Here is a 23,517-nt window from a genome sequence, read left to right on the forward strand (position 1 = left end):
TTTTGACAAAATGTTACAGTAGCAGCACCACGGCCCCTGTCTGCTTTTGGGACTTTTCACACACACACACTAATGAAGGTAAAACAAGCATCAACGCTATCTCCCAGCCCTAATCTAAAAGAGAGAGAGTGAAAGAGAGGAGCAAAACAAAGGCGGTTTTGTCCAGCAGAACCGCTGCAGTCCCGATGTGAGTGGCTGTTAGGGCACCAGCTCCGAAGTGAAAGAAATTAGATACAGAGTGAGAGAAAAAAGTGCGTGAGAATCAATTCAACAGACTGTAACTAGGAAACCAAGCCGACCTTGACGTCAGGGGCAACCAACGACAGACCGTGTTAACATCCTGGGACAGACGAGGTCTGCGATGACACAGAAAAAAACATTTACTGTCATTTATAATGAAGTTGAGTTTCAGTGGCAAGCTGATAGGCTATATGAATGTTAATGCTGATAGGCTATATGAATGCTAATGCTATGGCGCTAGCAGCACGCGGCAGAGTATTACTGATGCTCAACACATCCTAACCTTTGACCGTTGCGAAAGTGCAAGAAAGGCTTTGGCATTAATTTGAGTGTGAATAGCACGGACTGAAATACAGATCCCATCCCAGCAGGGGGAAGAAAGAACACGTCAAGTTTGTTTTAAGGATTCAAAAAACGTCTGCATACTTCCTCTCCCTTTCAAGAAAAAGGCGATGGTTCTTTCAGCCTGGGAGTAATGTTGCCGTACAGCAGCGCCAGCATCCCTCCTTGATCTGCTCGATCCATTTTCCAGCCTGTTAAAATGCATGGCCACGTAGAGCTTCTGTCCACACCTTCCCATCGCCCTTACATGCTCTTTCTCGCTCCTTTTTAAGCAAACATGCATTCACACGTTTGTCTTTCTGCCATGCCTCTCCCCCTCCGTCCATCTCTCTCTCCCCCTCCCTCCATCTCTCTCTCCCCCTCCGTCCATCTCTCTCTCCCCCTCCGTCCATCTCTCTCTCCCCCTCCGTCCATCTCTCTCTCCCCCTCCGTCCATCTCTCTCTCCCCCTCCCTCCATCTCTCTCTCCCCCTCCGTCCATCTCTCTCTCCCCCTCCGTCCATCTCTCTCTCCCCCTCCGTCCATCTCTCTCTCCTCCTCTGTCAATCTCTCTCTCCCCCTCTGCCCATCTCTCTCTCCCCCTCCGTCCATCTCTCTCTCCCCCTCCCTCCATCTCTCTCTCCCCCTCCATCCATCTCTCTCTCCTCAGGCTCATATTTGCAGCTCACCCCGATGTGAGGAAATGTATTCAAGCTGGATCGCTTCCTCGTTTATCTTTCCCCAAACAGAGAAAGAGAAGGGCCATGGGGTGGAGTTGGTGTGTATGTGCACACTGTGTGTGTGTGTGTGTGTGTGTGTGTGTGTGTGTGTGTGTGTGTGTGTGTATGTGTGTGTGTGTGTGTGTGTGTGTGTGTGTGTGTGTGCGCGTGCGTGCGTGCGTGCGTGCATGCGTGTGTGTGTGGGCTTATAGACACATGCACAGAAACACACACACCACTGCTACTATCACTACAGCCTCTGTAGCCACAGAGATGTGCTGCTAAGCGTCAATTGTCCATAAGCTTTGAGAACATAGTGCTGTGCTGTACCTCTGCTTTGATCAAAGAAATGTTGCTTCAAGCTGCATGTGCCTGGCCTCTTAGATGCTGAAAAGAGCTGATATTTGCATACACTCACAGCACAGTGTAACGTCTTCATCTGCCTTCATTTGAAGATGTCTCTTGGCTCTATAGGCAGCAGATGGGAAAACATGCTGATGTTGACAAGAGTCTGGCCTATTCTTTCGTCTTTTTATTTTTGTCCTTCAAAACTCCAAAGGAGGTTCTCTAAATATAGCTTGTCTTGTGTGGTCCCTGTCTGACATGCAGATCTGTCCTCAAGCTTTGCAAACATCTTCTGGCATTGGTGTTTGTGAAGGCCAAAGTATAAAATAAATGTGCCTGGCCTCGTTGACACTGGTTGTAAAATCAACTTAGAAGTGGACTTATCTTAGGGTTAGTGAACATCCTGACTGTTGACATACACAGTATAGCCGTGTTGCAGTGTATGGCATAGACATCTACATGCTCATGTATGGCAATTCCCATGCAGTGATGCGATGAGTCTGACATGTGATGAGCGGACAGTGTTGGATGATAATACCAGGGATAAAGTGACCAGAAGAGCACACATTCCATAATGTCTTGGGAGAGAGGGGATTGACAGGATGAGGTCCACATACCTACATGTGAATAAACACAAACACATGTGAACATGCAGGAGCAACTGGGCCCTCAAGACGCATGCGGCATGAGATGCGAGAGGCGGGGCTGTTTTAACAGTCCTACCTGTAGGAAGTGGCAGGTGCGTCCCTGCTCGGCTTTCACTAGAGCTTTATCTAGGTTGACTGAGGCCTTCTGGTAGACCTCTCTGGCCCTGCTCACCGTCAGAGTAGAAGACCATGAGCTCTTCTTCAGCTGCAGTTGGCCGTCCAGCCCCCCCACCAGCGGCAGCCCCCCACTGCTGCCCCCTGCAGAGCACGTCGAGCACTTCACGTCGTTGTTGCTGCGCGACGTCTTGAGAGAGTGGGCGCTGATGGTGTTGTAGGACTCCATGAAGTACTGCGACTGGGACTTGTCCGGGCGGCGCCCCATGGTCATCACCCCAGAGGGCGGGCCCCCGCCCACGTGCTGGTGGCGGTAGAGGCACAACTCCCGGTCGAGCGTGTCATCTGAGCTCCAGTAGCCTGAGATAGCGGAGCGCATCTTAGGCTCCGACTTGGAGCGGTCTTTGCTCTTGCCGCGCTTGCTGTGCTTCAGGGTGCCGGAGCAGGAGGGTGGGTCATCTGGGCTGGCTTTGCCGCCGTTCAACCTCCCACTTCCCCCTCCCCCGGACCCCGAGGGCCCCTCCAGGGAGTGGGACTTGGTGAAGAGCTTCTGGACAGAGTGGACCAGGTGGCGGATTCGTCCGGGGCTGTCGCTGCGTTGGTGCTCCACCGCCGTGCGTTTGTACTGCAGCGTGTGGTATCCGTCACGCCGCACCGGCGCCTGGCGCTCAAACTGCTCCAGCAGGTTGGGAGGGATGCGGTTGTTATTTCCACCAGCACCAGCACCACCTCCTCCACCGCCTTTACTGCCCCCTGTTACCCCCCCGGTGTAAGGCACCACCGTGCCACACTCCTCTTTAAGCTCATGATGCGAGCTGTAGTGTCTGCGAGGGAAGGTGCAGCTGGTCAGATCGTTGTAGGCACCGCACTCGGACTGGAAGGAGTTGCGCTGGGCGTAGTAGGGGTGGTCGGCGGGGTGAGCGTCCCCGGGGTTGAGGAAGTAGGGTCGGCGGTCCGTGTGCCCCAGGGTCATGGAGTCGTAAGAGGGGTCGCAGGTCACCGCGTGGTGGTGGCTGCGGCTGCTGGACAGGCCTTTCATCGTCATCGTGGCCGCGTCGACGTGCACATCCAACTGCCGCCGAGGGAAGTCTGCACGGGCACCGAAACGAGCTCTACAGAGACACACCGCCATGAGGAAGAGAGACAGACAGAAAAGACAATTATAAATACCTGATATTTGCATACACTCACAGCACAGTGTAACGTCTTCATCTGCCTTCATTTTGAAGATGTCTTTTGGCTCTATAGGCAGCAGATGCAAAAACACGCTGATGTTGACAAGAGTTCGGGCCTATTCTTCTGTTTCATCCTTTTATTTTTGTCCTTCAAAACGCCAAAGGAGGTTCTCTAAATATAGCTTGGCATGTGGTCCCTGATATCAAGACGTGTCCTCAAGCTTCCTCTCCCATATCTCTTGTTTGCTCTAGTAGATTTCAGCACACAAGTGGAAAAGTGACAGGGGATCCAGGGGAATTGACAGAAACAAAGGCAGAAGAGGTAACAAGAAGAGTTCAGATCTATTTCCATCTCAGGTGTATCAGCTATTTGGTCAAGGGTGTCAGTCTAACTCAACACAAGGAAACGGAAAAGATGAAGTGAGGATAATGCAGAGATGGAGACATCCTTCTGCAGTCTTTCCCTTTTTCCCTTTCCCATTTTCCCGCAATTGTACTCAGCCAATTGCCCCTGCTGTCCCGGTCGCTGCTCCGCCCCCTCTGTCGATCTGGGGAGAGCCGTAGACTAGCACATGCTTCCTCCGATACATGAGCAGTCACCAGCCACTTCTTTTCACCTGACACTGACAGTGAGGAGTTCCACCAGCAGGATCTAGCACGTGGGAGGATCACGCTATTCCCCCTGGTTCCCCTCCCCCCCGAACAGGCACCCCGACTGACCAGAGGAGGCACTAGTGCAGCGACGAGGACTCACGCCCCACCGACTTCCCAGCTGCAGACACGGCCAATTGTGTCTGTAGGAACGTCTGACCAAGCCGGAAGCACCGCTACTGGGAATTGAACCCCGGCCTCTGCGGTGGTATGCGAGTGCTTTTACATCTACACTACCCAGACGCTCCCTTCTGCAGAGGCTTCATAATACCTGGGGTGATTTCACCAAACTGTCCAACTCTCTGATTGCACAGTACAGGATGTAATAGAGCAGGTAGCATTTATTTTTGCTTTAGCCATACACCTGCTTAACGTGCACGCATGCACTCCCCCACACACAAACACACGCAGTACAAATGATCACAGTCAGCTCCTGCAGAGTGCCTCTATACCTCTAGCGTTCCTCTAAGGGCAAACAAATTGGCCAGTAAAAGCCAGCCGACAGTTCCCGGGCCAGCCGAGGCAATGGGCAATAAACGACCTTTCCGTTACATGGTGACATGAAAACAATGGCATCCATCAGAGCCCTTAAACTGCCTTCCCTTACCCATGTGGGGCTGAGGCTGGCTATAGCTGCTGAGCCCACACTCTTTCCAATGGACTGGAGGTGAAGCTAACGAGACAATAATAGCAGCCCACGCACCCCGGTGGAGCACTGTGGCGGCAGCATGGCCGCGCCTGCTTGGGGAATTCATTACTGCGATTTATAATGCACTAGCAAAGGCCACTGTGGTAAAGAAGAAGAAGAAAAAGAGGATGAGGGGGGAGGAAGGGGAGGGTGGCAACAGGCGGAAACATAACAAGAGAAAATGTGGGAGCCAGAGAACAGAAGAGTTAAATAATATCTTTACATAGCTGGGTGACACTCTCTACAGACAGGTTGCATACACGTGCAGTGTGCACTGTGTGTAGATAGCATGAATATCAAATGAATCAACTTTATTTTCTCGATGCACATTGGGCATTGTATAACCTAAATTGGAAAATTGTGAAATTGATTATACCATTTCCTTGCGTGCGCAAAGGCAGGGGATCAAATCTCCCTGGGAGGAAATGAATCCTGTTATAATGTATTATTCTATCTGTTATAAAGTATTAATCTATCTATTATAAAGTGTTATTCTATCTCGTATTGTGACAGGGAAAATGGAAAAATGTAACGGCCAATCCCCCTCTGCAATATGCATTCTGCATAGGAGCGAATTGTGCTGCCTGAAAAGATAAGCGCGCAGGCACACACACACACACACACACACACACACACACACACACACACACACACACACACACACACACACACACAGTGTCTGTCTTTCTAAGAGGGCACTTAAAGACTGGGCTGTGTCCAAGTCAAGGTATTCATTGCAGCCGATTGACAGAGATTCCCTTCTGCTGGCGGCTGAAGCACAGGATGTGACCTAAATAAGAGGCCCTCGCGGCGCACCACAGCACAGCTGTCTGCAGCGTACTCTACAGCTGAAAAGCTGGAGTTGGGTCTGCCGGCTAGCCACACACACATGCACGTGCACACACACACACACACACACACACACACACACACACACACACACACACACACACACACACACACACACACACACACACACACACACACACACACACACACACACACACACACACACAGCGTATCGGACAGGCTGCATATCCATGTTGAATTGTGATGCTACTAGCTTGTAAAGCACAGGATCAACAATGACAACATGATCTGCTGGTTCTGTCTGGTTTGTCAGGTACACGCTACAGTGAGGAAAGCTCAGGTGTGTGTGTATACATCGCAGCTGACCAGCCCAGTCGTTCTGGTCAAGCCAGCCTCATTGTCATTCTATAGCAGTGCCGCAACTGCACATGCTGTATTTAAACTTTGAAATAATAAAACGTGTCAGTCAAGAGGAATAAAGATTTTATATTTTGTACCTGACCTTTCCATGCATAGTGCTACTAGTCTCCATATACTTGAGCCACACCAGCTGTACACAACAGCTGCACAAAATATGGTGTTTGACAACCCCAGTGCATGCTACAACACAGTATAGGGCTGGGTTTTATCAATACTTTTAAGGTATCGACCGAAATAACCTAGTACCAGTATCGGAACTTCGCAAGTCAAACGATACCTGCATTCCATCCTTTTTGTACAGATAAGAGATTGATTGTGATTGGCCCACTACCACAGTAGCTCCAACCCATACAGTCTGTGGTGGTGAAGTGGAGCGTGGTGTAGCCTATCTGTGGTGGTGTTGAATGAATGAATTAGAAAATGAATGAAGTAGAAAAAAGTGTATGGAATAAAGTACTCTAATGGTATCGTTATCACTTTAAGGGTACTAGTATCTGTACTGGTATCGTAATTCTTTAAACGATACCCAGCCCTAGAACACAGTGCGGGGAAAACCACAACACAATGCTGCTTTCACTTTTCACGAACAGGCTCTGAAACCGTTGTGAGATTTCATTTGACCTGAGAGAATGTAATCCAATTAAGCAACTCCGTTTCAGTGATTGCTGAAGAGGAAGGCTTACAAACAAAACACAGGAGAAGATCAAATGAGGCGTGCTGCGAATGTTAATGTTCATTAACTCCTACGCTGCATCAGCACAGTTCTGTTCAGATGCAACATTTCTTTGGGGCCAATTGACATAAATGGAAACAAGATTTTTCCCCATCTATCATCCTCTGTAAAGCTCCAGTACACACTGTAAACACAGTAGCCAATCTTGAGCATGGCCTTCAGTGACCAAACCTAATCTTCTTCATCTTATTCCAACCCTTGCTTTGAGACTCACCAAAGCAAAGAAACGAAGGCGCTACTGTATGAAAGTAACCTCGACTTATTGTGTAGCGTTTCTCTCAGAAGCCATGAAATCAATGCTTTAGCGTGAGTGAGAAGTCAACTGCAGCTTCTATTGCCTGCAATATAAAAGGCTGCAGAACGGATCGTAGTTCCACGGTCTTCCTCGGTTGACATCAAACGCTGGTTGCGAGAAGCAGCTTAGGGCTTAGTGGCCGTTCACACCATACGCCAAAGCCACGACGAAGCCACGCAGTTGCATTTCGGCGTCCTTGTTAACAGGTGAGTCCGTTCACACCAGCCGCACGCTGCGCCACGCTGAAGCCACGCTGAAGCCGTGCTGAAGGGGTCTTTCAGGATTCAGTCCTATTTTCCAGGCGTGACGCGTGAAGCTTGAAGCTGCCAGGCATGAATTCAATGAGAGTTGTGGGTCGGTTCAGAGCACGCCGAGTAAGACGCTGGGGAAAAGAGACTGCTCCTGGTGTGACCGGTTAAGCGTCAGTTCAGCTTGAGCCTGCCATATGCCAAAGCAACGGCAAAGCCATGCCGAAGCTACGTTGAAGCCACACAGTTTCATTTCGGTGTCTTTGTTAACACCAGGTGAAGCCATGCTGAAGCCGTGCTGAAGCGATCGTTCAGGATTCAGTCCTACGCTTTGTTCACACCATACGCCGAAGCAAAGCTCAAGCCAAGCTGAAGCTGAGCTCACGCAAAGTACACGTTCACACGATACGCCAAAGCAACGCCAAAGCCACGCAGTTTCAATTCAGCGTTCTTGTTAACAGGCGAGTCAGTTCACACCGGCCGCACGCCACGCCACGCCACGCCAAAGCCACGCTGATCCGATAGTTTCAGCTTCTGTTCTATTTTCCAAGAGTGCCGCGCACTGATCCCGAGCTGCCAGGCAGGCAGTCAATGCAATTTCTGAGGGGCCAGAGCAGCAGCTCCGAGCCAGCTGCTGAGGAAAAGAGACTGTTTCTGGTGTGACCGCTTTGGCGTCAGATCAGCTTGAGTCTGCTTCAAGCTTCAGTTCGGCATGGCTTTGGCGTATGGTGTGTTCGGCCACTAAACTGGTCACACCAGAAACACTTTATTTTCCTCAGCGCCTGGTTCGGGGCTGCTCCTTCGGCCCCTCCCCCCTCACAACTTGCATTGACTTCATGCCTGGCATGTCGGCTGCTGCACGCTGCACACTTGGAAAATAGAACAGAAGCTGAAACTATCGGTTCAGCGTAGCTTTAGCCTGGCTTCAGTGTGGCGTGCCCCCCCCCCCCCCACACACACACACATTCTCTCAGTGGTTTGACTGAATCAATGATTCTGTGTTTTATGAAGAACGCCTGTTAAGCCATTTCAAAGATACGCTCACAGGAACTTTAACAAAACTCACAAGTAATTATGCATGTTTCTGTTACATAAATCTTTAAAACTTTCATAACCCAAAGAAAACAAACTACACATCCAGGAGAGCTGAAGCTGGTGTTGAACTACACATCCAGGAGAGCTGAAGCTGGCGTTGGGAAGCAGGAAACAGTGATAGTGAATGTGTGAAGAGTGAATGTGTGAAGAGTGCCTTTAAAAAATGCCTCCTGCGAATGATGTCATCGTATAACATTTTAAGACAGCAAGGGGCCTTTGAAGGAATATTTCTGTATATTATTATGGAAGTGGCTTTTAGGGATGCCAGGAGAGGCTGAGTACCACTCATTTTAACGTTGTGCTGTTAAAATGACTCTATAATTATAGATAACAGTCTCTCATGACTGTCCTCACTGGCTGCAGCAAGATAATATTTTTAAGACAAATTGCAAAGCTTTGCTGTTTTTTTTAATAATATCTACTTCACAAAATATGCATACATCTACAAATGTCAGCCATGTAAATGTCACATAAAAATGGGGGAACCTAAAAAGCTTTCAGCATTCCTTATCATTTCATGGGGGGGCTTATTCAATCTTAAACAGACACATTCAGCCTATACAAATGTGTTCCGTTCAAAAAGTTGCATGAAGGAAGATACGGACCAGGCAGCAGTAGGTCTTTTTCAGTATCATAAAATGACTTACACAACATGCTTCGTTTGTCATTTGTATGCTGTGTGTTGTATATCCAAAAGACTCCTGGCTGGGGAATGATATATAAACTGGCTGGCACCTTATCGAAACGTAGCTAAATAACCTGACAAACAAATATTACATATTTACAACATAGCTTTAATGCATTCCTTTTCCAAGCGGATCACTTGGTCCTTGTCGTGGATGCAGTTTCCTCAGACGCCTAATAGGCATGTTTCTGCTCTCTCCATCGGCTGTATTATGAAAACACATGGCTTTATAGATGGATTGATATCCCTAGTTTCCCTGTGACAGCTACTTTGTCACCACCACCAAACTAATTAGGCCGGCTGTCAGTGTTCTCTCTGACAAATGGAGCGACTGTGTTGAGTTATAGCTCAGGACCCACCAAACACATCCTGGAGACAAACTCCTCTGGTGATGAGGACTATTTGATCAAGGTAAACAAATTAACAATGGCATTAAGTCGAGCGAAATCTCTGTCATTTGGCTGCAACAGGGCTGTCAGTCAGCGAGGCTCTGCTAAGCAGCACTGTCCAACAATGCAGAAAAGCACACAGACTCTGTGAATATGCAGCACTGGAGGAAATCAAGCATGGGATTAGGTCATTTCAGTTACACCGGTGACTAGAGGTTCTGAGAGTGGATCTCTATGTTTCCTACCAGCAAACGCGATGGAAAGTTATAATCCATTTACATGTATTTTCTGTTTTGCTTGTTTCATTTTTAATTCGACTTCCACCAGGAACCTTGGATGGAAACAAATGGCTTCACTAAACGTTTTATCCCCTGGAATTGTACCTACAGTACGACGATACTAGGCGATATGGGGTTCACAATTCGATACAACCATGATACAATGTAATAAATACAATTTCAATGACAACTAATTTCTGAGCCACAAATCTTTCTAGCAACGGCAGACAAATGTCCTTACAATGTGCAAATAATCAGTGAAATTGTGATGAGCAAGCCTTTTCATTTGTGATTACTACAGCAGTGATGTAGTGAATTCCGATATATCATCCCGTCAATACCCATCATTCATTCAATCTGAAAGTGTCATCATCACATACTGTGTATGCTGTGCAACACTTTAAGAAATATTGTGATTGAGAAATATACCGGCTAGTTGCATCAATCCATCAGAAAAGTTAGTATGATGATCACCATGCAGAAAACTCATGTTCCTTTTTCATAATATTCATGCAGGAAAATGAAAAAGGTTGAACAGATTGGATCTGACATTCAGCCATTCAGCTTTGACTCCATAACAAAAGGCCGTGATACCACTGAGGCTGCTATTGTCTGGTGGCTCAGGATTACATGCATTTTGGACATACATGTAGTGGGAGGCAAGGATAAAGAACTCAATTCTTTACTTCTACATTTATATAATAAATCACTTTAGATGAGGCAGTCATTGATCTCTCAAATGAAATGCATAGCATCTGAGAATCAAGATATTACAGAGATGTGACTCCACAAAAGTCACATTTTATAGCGATATTTCAGTTGTGTAGATTTCAAATTTTAAACATGCATGATCCTGTAAATATTATACATTATGCAAACTTAAACTTCGTAAGCAATCTGTATTTTTCTGAGGTTAAAAGTAACTTTGCCTGTTTTCATTAAAGCAAGTTGGGGAAAAAAAGAGTGAACACACGGGGGAAATGAGGGGAACTAATGATGGAGGTTGGCTGGCTGCCCCTTGGAGACAAACCAAAGTGTTTTCAAAGAGGATCATGTTATGAGCACAATATCACTTTGAGTCTTGCTGTATGAACTACTTCCATAAACCATCTCATTACTGAGTGTGCAAAGTGACAAACACCAGTAACTTTTTAAAATAAAGTTGAATAAAGGTACCCATAAATAACAGCCAAGAGATTTGGGTGAGGGAAGGTAGCATCACCATGGAAACAAATGGGTTTTCCGGTGGAAAACAATGTGTTTTCAACCCAGCTTTGTGCAGCTGTGAGATGTCATACTGTATGTGCCAGCAGGTCTGGGATCATGTGAGGACAGAAATTGAACCCTTCTTTTCATTTGTTTTATAGTGGAAAAATGCTGATTAGTAAACAGCAAAGACGGATAATCATGCAAAAAGAGCCCATTCAAATGAAGGAAGATGCACTTAAATCGTTCACGATGTTGCAATATTGTGCAATGACACACAGCAATAAACTGAATAGACAACACCATTTGTCATGAAATATATTGTGGCATTTCTATACAAAAATGTATTCAATATGAATGTGTTGACACGCTTATTTTAAGATGAAATGATTCATTCCTGCATCTTAATATGTATTCTATATGAACTCCTCAGAAAGTGGGACACACTAATATTCTAAAAGCTGTTTTGTGCCAGAGGAAATGCAAACTAACAAAAGCTCAGATAAAAAAGCATTGTTGGCCTATGTTTGGATTTGTCAAGTTCCATCTGTGCTTACAGTGAATAATAAACCTCCGTGTGCATTATTCTCTCTAAAGGGCTGTACAATGTGGGTCAGGTAATCCTGGTTGAGGTGGAAGCTGGGTAATGCTGAGACGGTGAAAGCCAGACCCGGTGTGTGTCTCTGTATGCATGTTCTATACAGAACACACTGTGTGCTGTCATCCATCAACCTCGGCCATGACCCACATTATGTGCTACATTTGTTAATGCTGCTAATGCCAATGTTACTGTTGGCCCAAGACGATTACTGTCTTGTGTGGCATTACTTACCACTGTGTTCATACTGTAGCTGGATCTGATCATAAGAGTGCTGATGCTCATGTATTTGAAATGAGCTATTCAAGTAAACTTTCAAATGAACTTTATATTTATCTAGCTGCCTCACAGTATGTTTAATATTTTCAGATTTTCCTTCCCAATAAAAATGTGAGGCACCATTGCAAGTGACCTATGAGGACTTATTCTTGTTTTTATCCAAAACATATTGACTGATAATTACTAGTGGAACGAGCAGTGTGTTTGAGTTTAGGGTATGCATGTTGCTTGTGTATGTACAGTATGTACAGTACAGTCAACTGTCATGGAGCATAAGCATCAAACTGATGAGAGAGAGGGGAGAGAGAGGGGGAGGGGGAGAATAGAGAGAGAGAGACAGCTGGAGGCATCCAGTGTCAGGTGATTTCAAGTGACTGATTCAACAGTTAATCACATGCTAGGTAACGAGGAGTTGACCTTAAGTGCATACAGCTAATGTGTTAATATACTATAGCTACACTATAATATAGCTACTATATTGAATACACACAGAAAATAAAAATTTCAAGCCATTTATTACCATTTAATTAGAAAATATGTGCAACAAAAATGCCAGCAAGGCATTATAGCAGGCAATAATTGGTGGTCTACATATATTTCTATAATATTTAGAAATGGTAAAACTCAACGATGCTCACAAAAGAATTTAAACAGTGTGGAAAGAAATACAGCAAAATAGAGCAAATTGAAGATAGCCAAATTGGGTTGCCTGTAATGTTGGAGAAAACACAACATAATGTGCTGACTACTGACTTTGATGGCATTACCTCTACTCCATATCCAAGACTTTAAATGCGAGGCTATCTGCTTAACTTGCGAGGGCAGAGGTCGTAGGCTGGTGATGAGGGGAAGCTGGGCAATTTGTCCCCATCCTTCTCTGTGGGCGGCCTGTTGCATTAGGGACATGTCAACAGATGCTTGACAGGTCTGGAAGTGAGACCCAACTGAGCAAGAGGGAAGTCTAACCCGCTGCCTTCTCACAGGAGCACTGGTGGACACATACTGTACCGTAGCCGATGCGACACACACATACACGAGGCACGCACACGCACGCACGCACGCACGCACGCACACACACACACACACACACACACACACACACACACACACACACACACACACACACACACACACACACACACACACACACACACACACACACACACACACACACACACACACACACACACACACACACACACACACACACACACACACAGAGGCCGGGAGGCATAATTCCAGCTCTCCCTGCACACCATGGAGATTTGAGCCTCAACCAAACATGCTGCCTGGACAGAGAGCAGGTGTCAGAGCAGGTGAGCGCTGTGTGTTGATGCTCCCAGCTGACCTCGGGTCACAACAGAGCGGCACGGAGGCGACTTGAAAATTCCAAACTAAACGGAATCAGCAAAAGCTTATGTCATCAAAATGGACTCAATCATGTCTCCTGTCAGCCCAGGCTTAGCGAGGCCTCGCTGCTCAACTGACATTGTCACAGACGTTTCCCTCAGTGGAAAGTCAGCGGCTGGGCTCTGCTGCCAGGGCTGGTAGCTGTGGTCAACATGTCATGTCACTCAGGGTTCAGTAACATCTATAATGCATAACAACAGAGAGAGTCACAGAGAGAGACAGAGCGATAGAGAGACATAGAGAGATAGAGAAAATATATGATTCACTCTGGTCTAGCCAATCAGAATCACATGGGCCAATATCCTAAAAGGAGAATGACTCTCAATTTGAGAATTTGCATATGTTGTTTTTGCGCCCGAGGGCAATCCAATCAATATTTGTGTACATGAAAAACTGCCCCTGAGCTAGAAACAAGGGACCGCATTCGCACATCAGTCACTTCATCAGTGCATTTCAGGGTAATTCCATTATGGGTTCTAACAAGATTGGAAAATGTGCAGTTGTTTTCTTTCAAGGTCAGATAGGGGGTTGTGTCTCCTTCCAAGCGCCCTCAGCCTCCTCCCAGTGAGCGTGAGCAGAAGATTAACAGCAGTGTCTCTCTGCTGCCACTGAAATGTCCAACCAGCTGCTTAGAGGTGACTGATCCCAACAAGTCATTTAATTTGGCTGCGGAGGAGGATCCATCCTATATACAGGATAATACATACCATTTTAGCAAACTGAACAAATTTAAACCTGGAGAGTTCAGTCAAATAATTCAGCTTGATCAACTCCATGGTCTTGACATCATAACTGGTGTGTTAGTTAGTAGAATAATGTGTCCTGGTCACTGCACTAGTGCCTCCTCTGGTCAGTTGGGGCACCTGTTCAGGGGGAAGGGGAACTGGAGGGAATAGCGTGATCCTCCAATGTGCTACGTCCTGCCGGTGAAACTCCTCTTGTGTACCATTCCTTCAATGTACAAAATAATGTAATGTAAAAGAAGCAATGCTAAATTCACTGAAATAAACCAAATGATTTGACCTAAGAAAAGGCAGTTTGATTATTTGTGGTAATGTGTTGAAACAATTTTTTTTTTAACAGTGCGCTGTTAAATGCACGATATAATTGTTTTTTCCTCAGTTGCCCTAGCACAGTAAGTGTTGGAATTAGAAACAAAGTGTTCTGGGCGTAATGCTGATTCACTGTTAAGTGTTTCATAGGAGGACAAATGAAGTGGGAAATGTGCTCTGCATTGAGCAAGTCAAATTAGTTTCCAATTTCATAATTTGCTCAGGTACACACAGATAGTCTCAGATACACACAGATAGTCTCGGGTACACACAGATAGTCTCAGGTACACACAGATAGTCTCAGGTACACACAGATAGTCTCAGGTACACACAGATAGTCTCGGGTACACACACATAGTCTCAGATACACACAGATAGTCTCAGATACACACAGATAGTCTCAGGTACACACAGATAGTCTCAGGTCCACACAGATAGTCTCGGGTACACACAGATAGTCTCAGATACACACAGATAGTCTCAGATACACACAGATAGTCTCAGATACATACAGATAGTCTCAGGTACACACAGATAGTCTCAGGTACACACAGATAGTCTCGGGTACACACAGATAGTCTCGGGTACACACAGATAGTCTCAGATACACACAGATAGTCTCAGGTACACACAGATAGTCTCGGGTACACACAGATAGTCTCAGATACACACAGATAGTCTCGGGTACACACAGATAGTCTCAGATACACACAGATAGTCTCAGGTACACACAGATAGTCTCAGGTACACACAGATAGTCTCGGGTACACACAGATAGTCTCAGGTACACACAGATAGTCTCGGGTACACACAGATAGTCTCAGGTACACACAGATAGTCTCAGGTACACACAGATAGTCTCAGGTACACACAGATAGTCTCGGGTACACACAGATAGTCTCAGGTACACACAGATAGTCTCAGATACACACAGATAGTCTCGGGTACACACAGATAGTCTCAGGTACACACAGATAGTCTCAGGTACACACAGATAGTCTCAGGTACACACAGATAGTCTCAGGTATACACACAGATAGTCTCAGGTACACACAGATAGTCTCAGGTACACACAGGTAAGTAGTCTCCAAGTTGTTTGTATGCCGAGTCAACATACATCACATGACCTTACCTTTACACACATTTGATGTACATTAACATGGCAAATATGCACCAAATGTGGACTAAGGTCAAGTCAATTCCTGCAGAAAAGAGATTAAGCTTTGAAAGGTGGGGGAGAGAAATAATTTAATCAGTTTTAAAATTAGTTAATTATTGTGGGTTAATGAACTTGGGATGCTCTAAGCTAAAGGAGATTTTATTTAATGTAATTCCAGTATTCTATGCCAAAAAAATAATTAATACATTAATCATAAATCATTGAATTATGCATAGAGTTTCTAATGGCTTGCATATATTATTATATGCTTATTATGATACAGCCACCTTAAATGTCAATTGCAATGTAGTATAAAATAAATCTCAGGCCCTGTAACAGTAGGCTGCTCTGTACTTCTTCAAAATCCCTTTGCAGAGCTGTCAGTTTTAAGGCTCATTTATACTCCATTTTCATACGAAAAATAAATGTGTCTGTTTCAAATGGTCTAATCGTCACTGCCCACATACTGCCACGCGTCTTTCACGTTGGTATCATGTTAAGCAATACATCCACCAGTGGGCAGTAGAGAGTCAACTGTGTGAGTGTGTGTGTGGTTCTGCTCCGTTTCATGCATAGTAAGCTTTCAGAGTGCGGACAGAAAACGCACAAAATGAATGCAGTCAGAGTACGGACAGAAGGCTCTGTCCGTCTCCATCTTTAATGTAGAGTATAATTGGGCCTTTAGACAACCTATTTATGCCACTGTATTCTATATCAAGCTCTTCTTGTATTGCCTGCATGGAAGACATGAAGAAATGAGTCACAACACCTTGCCTCAAAGCACCCTATAGTTGAACTTAATGTGCTGCTTGCACAGTGCCTTCAATAGATGAGCTCAGAACAATCTGTTTGCTGCTCATCTGTGAGTATCAATGACTAACAGCAGTGAGTTTGTTATGAGGAGTAGCTCTCCTCTCACACGTTTCCACGCGGGCAGTGGTGTATGTAATGTCCAGCTGGCTGTCCAGTCATTCACTTCAGCCTGGCTCCCTGATCGTTTCTCCTCTCCGTCCTCTCTCTCCTGTCCTCTCTGTCTCTTCCCTCTCTGTCTCACCTGCTTGATCCCCTCTCCATTCTTTAATCATTCCTCTTCCATCTCTCCACTCCCCGGCCGGCCCCAGGCGTCCGTTCCACTCTGCTCGCTCGGTTCTGTTCTGTTGTGATTGCCAGTATCAGTGGCATCATGGCTCTCTTCCCAGTGGCCGAGATTTACCTCATCTGCTCCTAATTAAACCCTCAGTCATTTCCTACACTGTATCTCCACAAACATACTCCACAGATGTTGGAAACGCTAAATGTTGCATTACTTCCAGAGGATAACATCAAGATTCCGGAGAAAAACACAACCATAGGGCTCCGCAGTAAGCACTCTGTGATACAGGCTCAGCCATCGGCCCGTTTATCCCAATGCCTCCCTGGACTTTGTTGGCTTCAAGTCTGTTTTTCTACCACATTACAAACATTTTCAAATGCACTTCGATGATGACCCGAGTCAGCGTGATGACACTTTTTCAAATGGAAAGCTGTGCTTGGTGTAGCTTTGAGCTCTGCCTACCTGCAGGAGCTGAGCCAGAGATGCGCTCCCCATGCGTGATTATATATTAACGACTCATGGTAATGAAGATCCATTCTGACTCAGCCACGGTGGCTCTGACTCTCATTAACACAATATTTGATTCTGAAAAAAGTGGAGACGTGTGAAATAATTGATACATCTTCTGAATTCGTTCCCGCAAGTCTAACAACTCTGTAGATTGCATCGTAGCTTCACATAGTTCAGCTTGCTCTCTTTGGACACTTCACTTTGAGTTTGTAACATACTGGCATAGACAATGTACATCCTAAAACCATATTTAAACCTGGCATCTGACCCATAAGATTACAGCATTATCATATTCTAGCAATATTGTAACAGTATAGTAACTGATTTAATGAGTTATTTTGGTAGGAACAGTCTGTTTGGAGTTTAGTTTGTAACATTGTACTGTATAGTGGATTTCAACCACAAAGCTACGGTAATACTTTTATAGTTTGACAACATCGTTGGTGCTAAATGGTCCTTGTGGTGTTTCTGCAATGCACTTGCCAAAGATCACCTGTCAATCACAAATATCACCTGTCAATCACAAAAGATCACTTGTCAATCACAAATATCACCTGTCAATCACAAAGATCACCTGTCAATCTGTGGATCCACTTTGAGTTTCTGTAGGTGGCGAGGGGCTCTTTTCTTTCTTCAGCCATGGTGGCTATCACTGCTCATGTTAACTGCAGTTTAGAGTCCAGTCTATTTATTCCAAATAAATTACTATTGTTAGAAGCATAAAACTAATCTCCTGTGCACAGAATGTTTCCTGTGTTTAGAAGAGCAATGTAGCATTCATGAACTAGCATAGACTGAATCACTGCTGTGTTCTAAAAGACAAAAATGTCACACATTGTAAACTTTAAGATCAATGTTGTCATTGCATTCCTATGACTAACCTGATTAAGTTTGAATCAGTTGCCTTCCCTTCTGTTTGCTCTCTGTTACAACATAGAGTTGGTTTGATGCAAACATGTTCAGCACTTTTTATTTGCTGTCAAGGACTTTTCCACACTTTTTAAACGGTTTATCTCACCACCACCATCTGCTCTGTCACCAGTATCATTACACAGACAGCGGAAAAGAATGTCATCCAAACAGCCTCTCCGAACCCTCCCTCCTGCTCATTTCGCTGTTCCTCTCATCTCCCCATTCCCTCTGTCATCCGCTTCTTCCCCTGCAACTCGCCTCTCCATCATTCTCTACTACGCTCTCTTCCTCTCTGGTTTCTGGTGCCATCGACGGTATGCTGTCAAGCTTGTGACAGATGCATTTCCACTATAGGGCTGACTGCAAGGTTATAGCTGCCATATGGAAGGCTCCATTCAAAAGACTAAATATTGACTAGACTACATATTGACAGCAATCAGGGGCAGCCTTGAGAGAACTGATACTGTATATGACAAACATTTATTCTTAATTGGCAAGCATTTTTTGGAGAGGTGGATTCCTTTTGATTACCTTTCTGTGTATATTTTGTGGGTTTTTCCCTGAACTCTTGTTTCCTATATTTATTCTTTATGTACTGCGCTGTGTCAGTGTGACCCACTGTTATTGGGTGTCACTAAGTTGTGAATCAATAAAGGTTGCAAGCAAAGCCACATATAGGGAACTGGCTTAAATATCTAGACATTGTGGACCATATAGCAGTCTACTGGAGGTAACTCACCTCCTTTATCGTCTCCACTTCGCCATCTTTTCTCTCTTGTGTTTAACGCCGCGCTCTTTGGCCTCCGTTCGTGCTCATTTTCCACCCTTGAAAAGAAAAGAAAAGACAGAATCCATGGTTGAGAATTCACCACAAATAATCAAAACAGTCCTGTGGCTTGCTGGTGGCTGACAGTATGTGCATGTGCCATGTGCTCGTGCTGTGTTGTTGCTCTCTGCTCTCGGTCCAGTCTCTTCTTCACTGATGCATGCTGGGGGAAGGGTGGACAGCCCAGTTCCCCTTTGAAAAACAAAAGAACAAAACAAAAAGTGCTGATTTGGAGCAGGGTCCAGAAGAAAATGGAAAAACTTTGATCTTCATTGACCAGTTTGTTTGGCACAAAAGACATTAGGATGCTTGTGTGCATATTCAGCAAGGACCAGATTTGTTTAACTGGAAAAGCAAAGCCCCATCATCTTGGTTTTGATCCCAAACACTGGTGCTTTGCAAAGCAAAAGCTTGGACAAATGGCACAAGCGGAGGGAGGGATATTACGCACAGAATCCGCTGCCGGCAAGAAAGAAGAAAAGATAAGAGGAAGAATTTCATGTTAAGCCTATTTGCGCTTCTTGAAATCTAGTGTGTTAAGTCCTTGTGCTTTGAGGGAGGGTGAAACCAGTCTTTGTCTCAGGGCAATGACTCACTTATAAGCAGATCAGCAGCACTGAGTCTGCTGCAGATCAGCAGCACTCTGAGTCTGCTGCAGATCACCAGCACTCTGAGTCTGCTGCAGATCACCACCACTCTGAGTCTGCTGCAGATCACCAGCACTCTGAGTCTGCTGCAGATCACCAGCACTCTGAGTCTACTGCAGATCACCACCACTCCGAGTCTGCTGCAGATCACCAGCACTCTTGAGTCTGCTGCAGATCACCACCACTCTGAGTCTGCTGCAGATCACCAGCACTCTTGAGTCTGCTGCAGATCACCAGCACTCTTGAGTCTGCTGCAGATCACCAGCACTCTGAGTCTGCTGCAGATCACCAGCACTCTGAGTCTACTGCAGATCACCAGCACTCTGAGTCTGCTGCAGATCACCACCACTCTGAGTCTGCTGCAGATCACTAGCACTGAGTCTGCTGCAGATCACCAGCACTCTGAGTCTACTGCAGATCACCAGCACTCTGAGTCTGCTGCAGATCACTAGCACTGAGTCTGCTGCAGATCACCAGCACTCTTGAGTCTGCTGCAGATCACCACCACTCTGAGTCTGCTGCAGATCACCACCACTCTGAGTCTGCTGCAGATCACCAGCACTGAGTCTGCTGCAGATCACCAGCACTCTTGAGTCTGCTGCAGATCACCAGCACTCTTGAGTCTGCTGCCGATCACCACCACTCTGAGTCTGCTGCAGATCACCAGCACTCTTGAGTCTGCTGCAGATCAGCAGCACTCTGAGTCTGTTGATATTTCTTATAACATGTGGCAGTGGCCTGTCACGAGGCTTGTGTAGCAAACGCCAAGCTCTCAGAAACATGTAAGTATGCCGTGTAATAAGCTATCAAACCTGAGTCATGACTGTGTATATTAGAGAATACACTAATGCTTCTGTAGGGACCGTCCACTTCCTGATACCCCATGAAGATGACAAAGTGGGGGAGGGGTGGTTCAGTGTGGGGCCAAGGAACAGATGGTGGTCTGTCCAATGCTCGCCAGGTGGGATGGACACACACACACACACACACACACACACACACACACACACACACACACACACACACACACACACACACACACACACACACACACACACACACACACACACACACACACACACATGTATATGCAGGTCAGAGGGGGGACACTGATACTCACAAGGGGATTTTCAAATGACAAGGTGGCAAGGATACCAAGAGAACAAAACTTTGGCTAATATAAAGTTTGTGTAAAGTTAGCGCGCACAAAAAATATATATACTGTATATGAAGAGAATCTATTCTGGTCTCTGAGGACAGCATTAAATTAACACCTGGAATAAAGTGGTAATCTACAGCAGAATTCACAAATATGTTACAAAAGGTCATATTTTGGCAATATACTGTAACTAGTAGGATTGATAAAACTCATCTGTAAATTGACCACTTCAGAATTACGAGTCACAAATGACAGCAGCTTGAGGAAGAGATGAGGTTTCTCATCTTAGCTGTGTCTCTTCTCTCTGTCCATCATGACACCTCTGTAGGGGAGAATTTCAATTTCACACTCTGCTGATGCGCATAACACACTCGTCACTTAAACACAGGTACAGAATCAAAGATGGAGGAGGGGTGGCACCGTTGAAAATGGATCAACACCTGTATTCATAAATGTATAAACAACCCAGGGATAAACATAAATGAATAAATCAAAGACGCCAGTGCTATTACAACTTTCTCAGAGCTGTAGTTTACCTGTGGCATAGTAACAATGTCTATCTTGCCTGGCCCGAGATCATTCATTCACAGAACTTCCTGTCCAAATGATGTCACAGTCATAATGATGTCATTTGGTCCAGGAAGTTCTGCAAATGAAGGTAGAGAGAGTAGAGATAGAGCTAATGATAATGATAGTATAGTGACTGTATCAGTAATGAAGGTAGAGAGAGTAGAGATAGAGCTAATGATAATGATAGTATAGTGACTGTATCAGTAATGAAGGTAGAGAGAGTAGAGATAGAGCTAATGATAATGATAGTATAGTGACTGTATCAGTAATGAAGGTAGAGAGAGTAGAGATAGAGCTAATGATAATGATAGTATAGTGACTGTATCAGTAATGAAGGTAGAGAGAGTAGAGATAGAGCTAATGATAATGATAGTATAGTGACTGTATCAGTAATGAAGGTAGAGAGAGTAGAGATAGAGCTAATGATAATGATAGTATAGTGACTGTATCAGTAATGAAGGTAGAGAGAGTAGAGATAGAGCTAATGATAATGATAGTATAGTGACTGTATCAGTAATGAAGGTAGAGAGAGTAGAGATAGAGCTAATGATAATGATAGTATAGTGACTGTATCAGTAATGAAGGTAGAGAGAGTAGAGATAGAGCTAATGATAATGATAGTATAGTGACTGTATCAGTAATGAAGGTAGAGAGAGTAGAGATAGAGCTAATGATAATGATAGTATAGTGACTGTATCAGTAATGAAGGTAGAGAGAGTAGAGATAGAGCTAATGATAATGATAGTATAGTGACTGTATCAGTAATGAAGGTAGAGAGAGTAGAGATAGAGCTAATGATAATGATAGTATAGTGACTGTATCAGTAATGAAGGTAGAGAGAGTAGAGATAGAGCTAATGATAATGATAGTATAGTGACTGTATCAGTAATGAAGGTAGAGAGAGTAGAGATAGAGCTAATGATAATGATAGTATAGTGACTGTATCAGTAATGAAGGTAGAGAGAGTAGAAATAGAGCTAATGATAATGATAGTATAGTGACTGTATCAGTAATGAAGGTAGAGAGAGTAGAGATAGAGCTAATGATAATGATAGTATAGTGACTGTATCAGTAATGAAGGTAGAGAGAGTAGAGATAGAGCTAATGATAATGATAGTATAGTGACTGTATCAGTAATGAAGGTAGAGAGAGTAGAGATAGAGCTAATGATAATGATAGTATAGTGACTGTATCAGTAATGAAGGTAGAGAGAGTAGAGATAGAGCTAATGATAATGATAGTATAGTGACTGTATCAGTAATGAAGGTAGAGAGAGTAGAGATAGAGCTAATGATAATGATAGTATAGTGACTGTATCAGTAATGAAGGTAGAGAGAGTAGAGATAGAGCTAATGATAATGATAGTATAGTGACTGTATCAGTAATGAAGGTAGAGAGAGTAGAGATAGAGCTAATGATAATGATAGTATAGTGACTGTATCAGTAATGAAGGTAGAGAGAGTAGAGATAGAGCTAATGATAATGATAGTATAGTGACTGTATCAGTAATGAAGGTAGAGAGATTAGAGATAGAGCTAATGATAATGATAGTATAGTGACTGTATCAGTAATGAAGGTAGAGAGAGTAGAGATAGAGCTAATGATAATGACAGTAATAGTGACTGTATCAGTGACACCATGGCAAAACTCCTCCAAATGACATCACTATCACATCATCTGGACCAGGACGTTCTGTGCATAGACAGGGAGCTCTTGGTCCAGGCAGGATGGTTGAAAATCGGCAAAGTGACCCTTTAAGTCTACAGCAGCAGTCTCTGTGATTGACCTGGGCGTTCGGTGTAGCTGCTGTGGACGGGTGTATTATTAAACCAAGCAAACTGTCATCGACCCCTACAGCTCCAAATCTGTCTCTCAGTGTCCCGCTCCTTCCTGTAAGACCACTGCAGCTCTCACATTCACTGGCTGCAGTCTTAATAATTCATCAGCACCCAAAAGAAGAGAAGAAAAGGAGAAAAGGAGGTCTGTCAAAAGGGGAAATGACTGTGACCTTCTATACAAAATACAAGGGAGTGGGGAGGGATGGCCAAGAGGAGAACAATGTAGAAAGAGAGAGATGGGCCTGGGAGACGGCTGAAGAACGTCAGGGACAGAAACACAGAGAAAAGAATGAGAGGAAGAGTAAATGAGAGCTTTATAAGGGAAGAATATCCGCTTTTGTAAAAAAAAAAAAAAGTCCATATGCTGGGGTGTGATACGGAAATAGGCCCTTCGATATTCATTCAT

At 44.8% G+C, this 23,517-nt stretch overlaps 1 protein-coding gene across 4 annotated transcripts in view; it reads right to left on the minus strand.

Annotated features, from left to right (window-relative positions):
- Positions 1–3,430, minus strand: part of dlgap1b (discs, large homolog-associated protein 1b) — a gene marked incomplete at both ends in the record, with an annotated part of 94,932 nt that extends 91,502 nt beyond the window's left edge. For 3 of the 4 annotated variants that reach the window (XM_083653620.1, XM_083653619.1, XM_083653621.1), the window contains one exon: positions 2,348–3,430. In XM_083653620.1, coding sequence (XP_083509746.1) covers positions 2,348–3,430 — 1,083 coding nt within the window. The remainder of the gene's footprint in view (positions 1–2,347) is intronic. The other variant, XM_083653622.1, reaches the window with a different exon arrangement.
- Positions 3,431–23,517: the final 20,087 nt, after the last annotated feature.

Source organism: Poromitra crassiceps, assembly GCF_964638095.1.
Source record: "Poromitra crassiceps genome assembly, chromosome: 2".
Taxonomy (NCBI): domain Eukaryota; kingdom Metazoa; phylum Chordata; class Actinopteri; order Beryciformes; family Melamphaidae; genus Poromitra; species Poromitra crassiceps.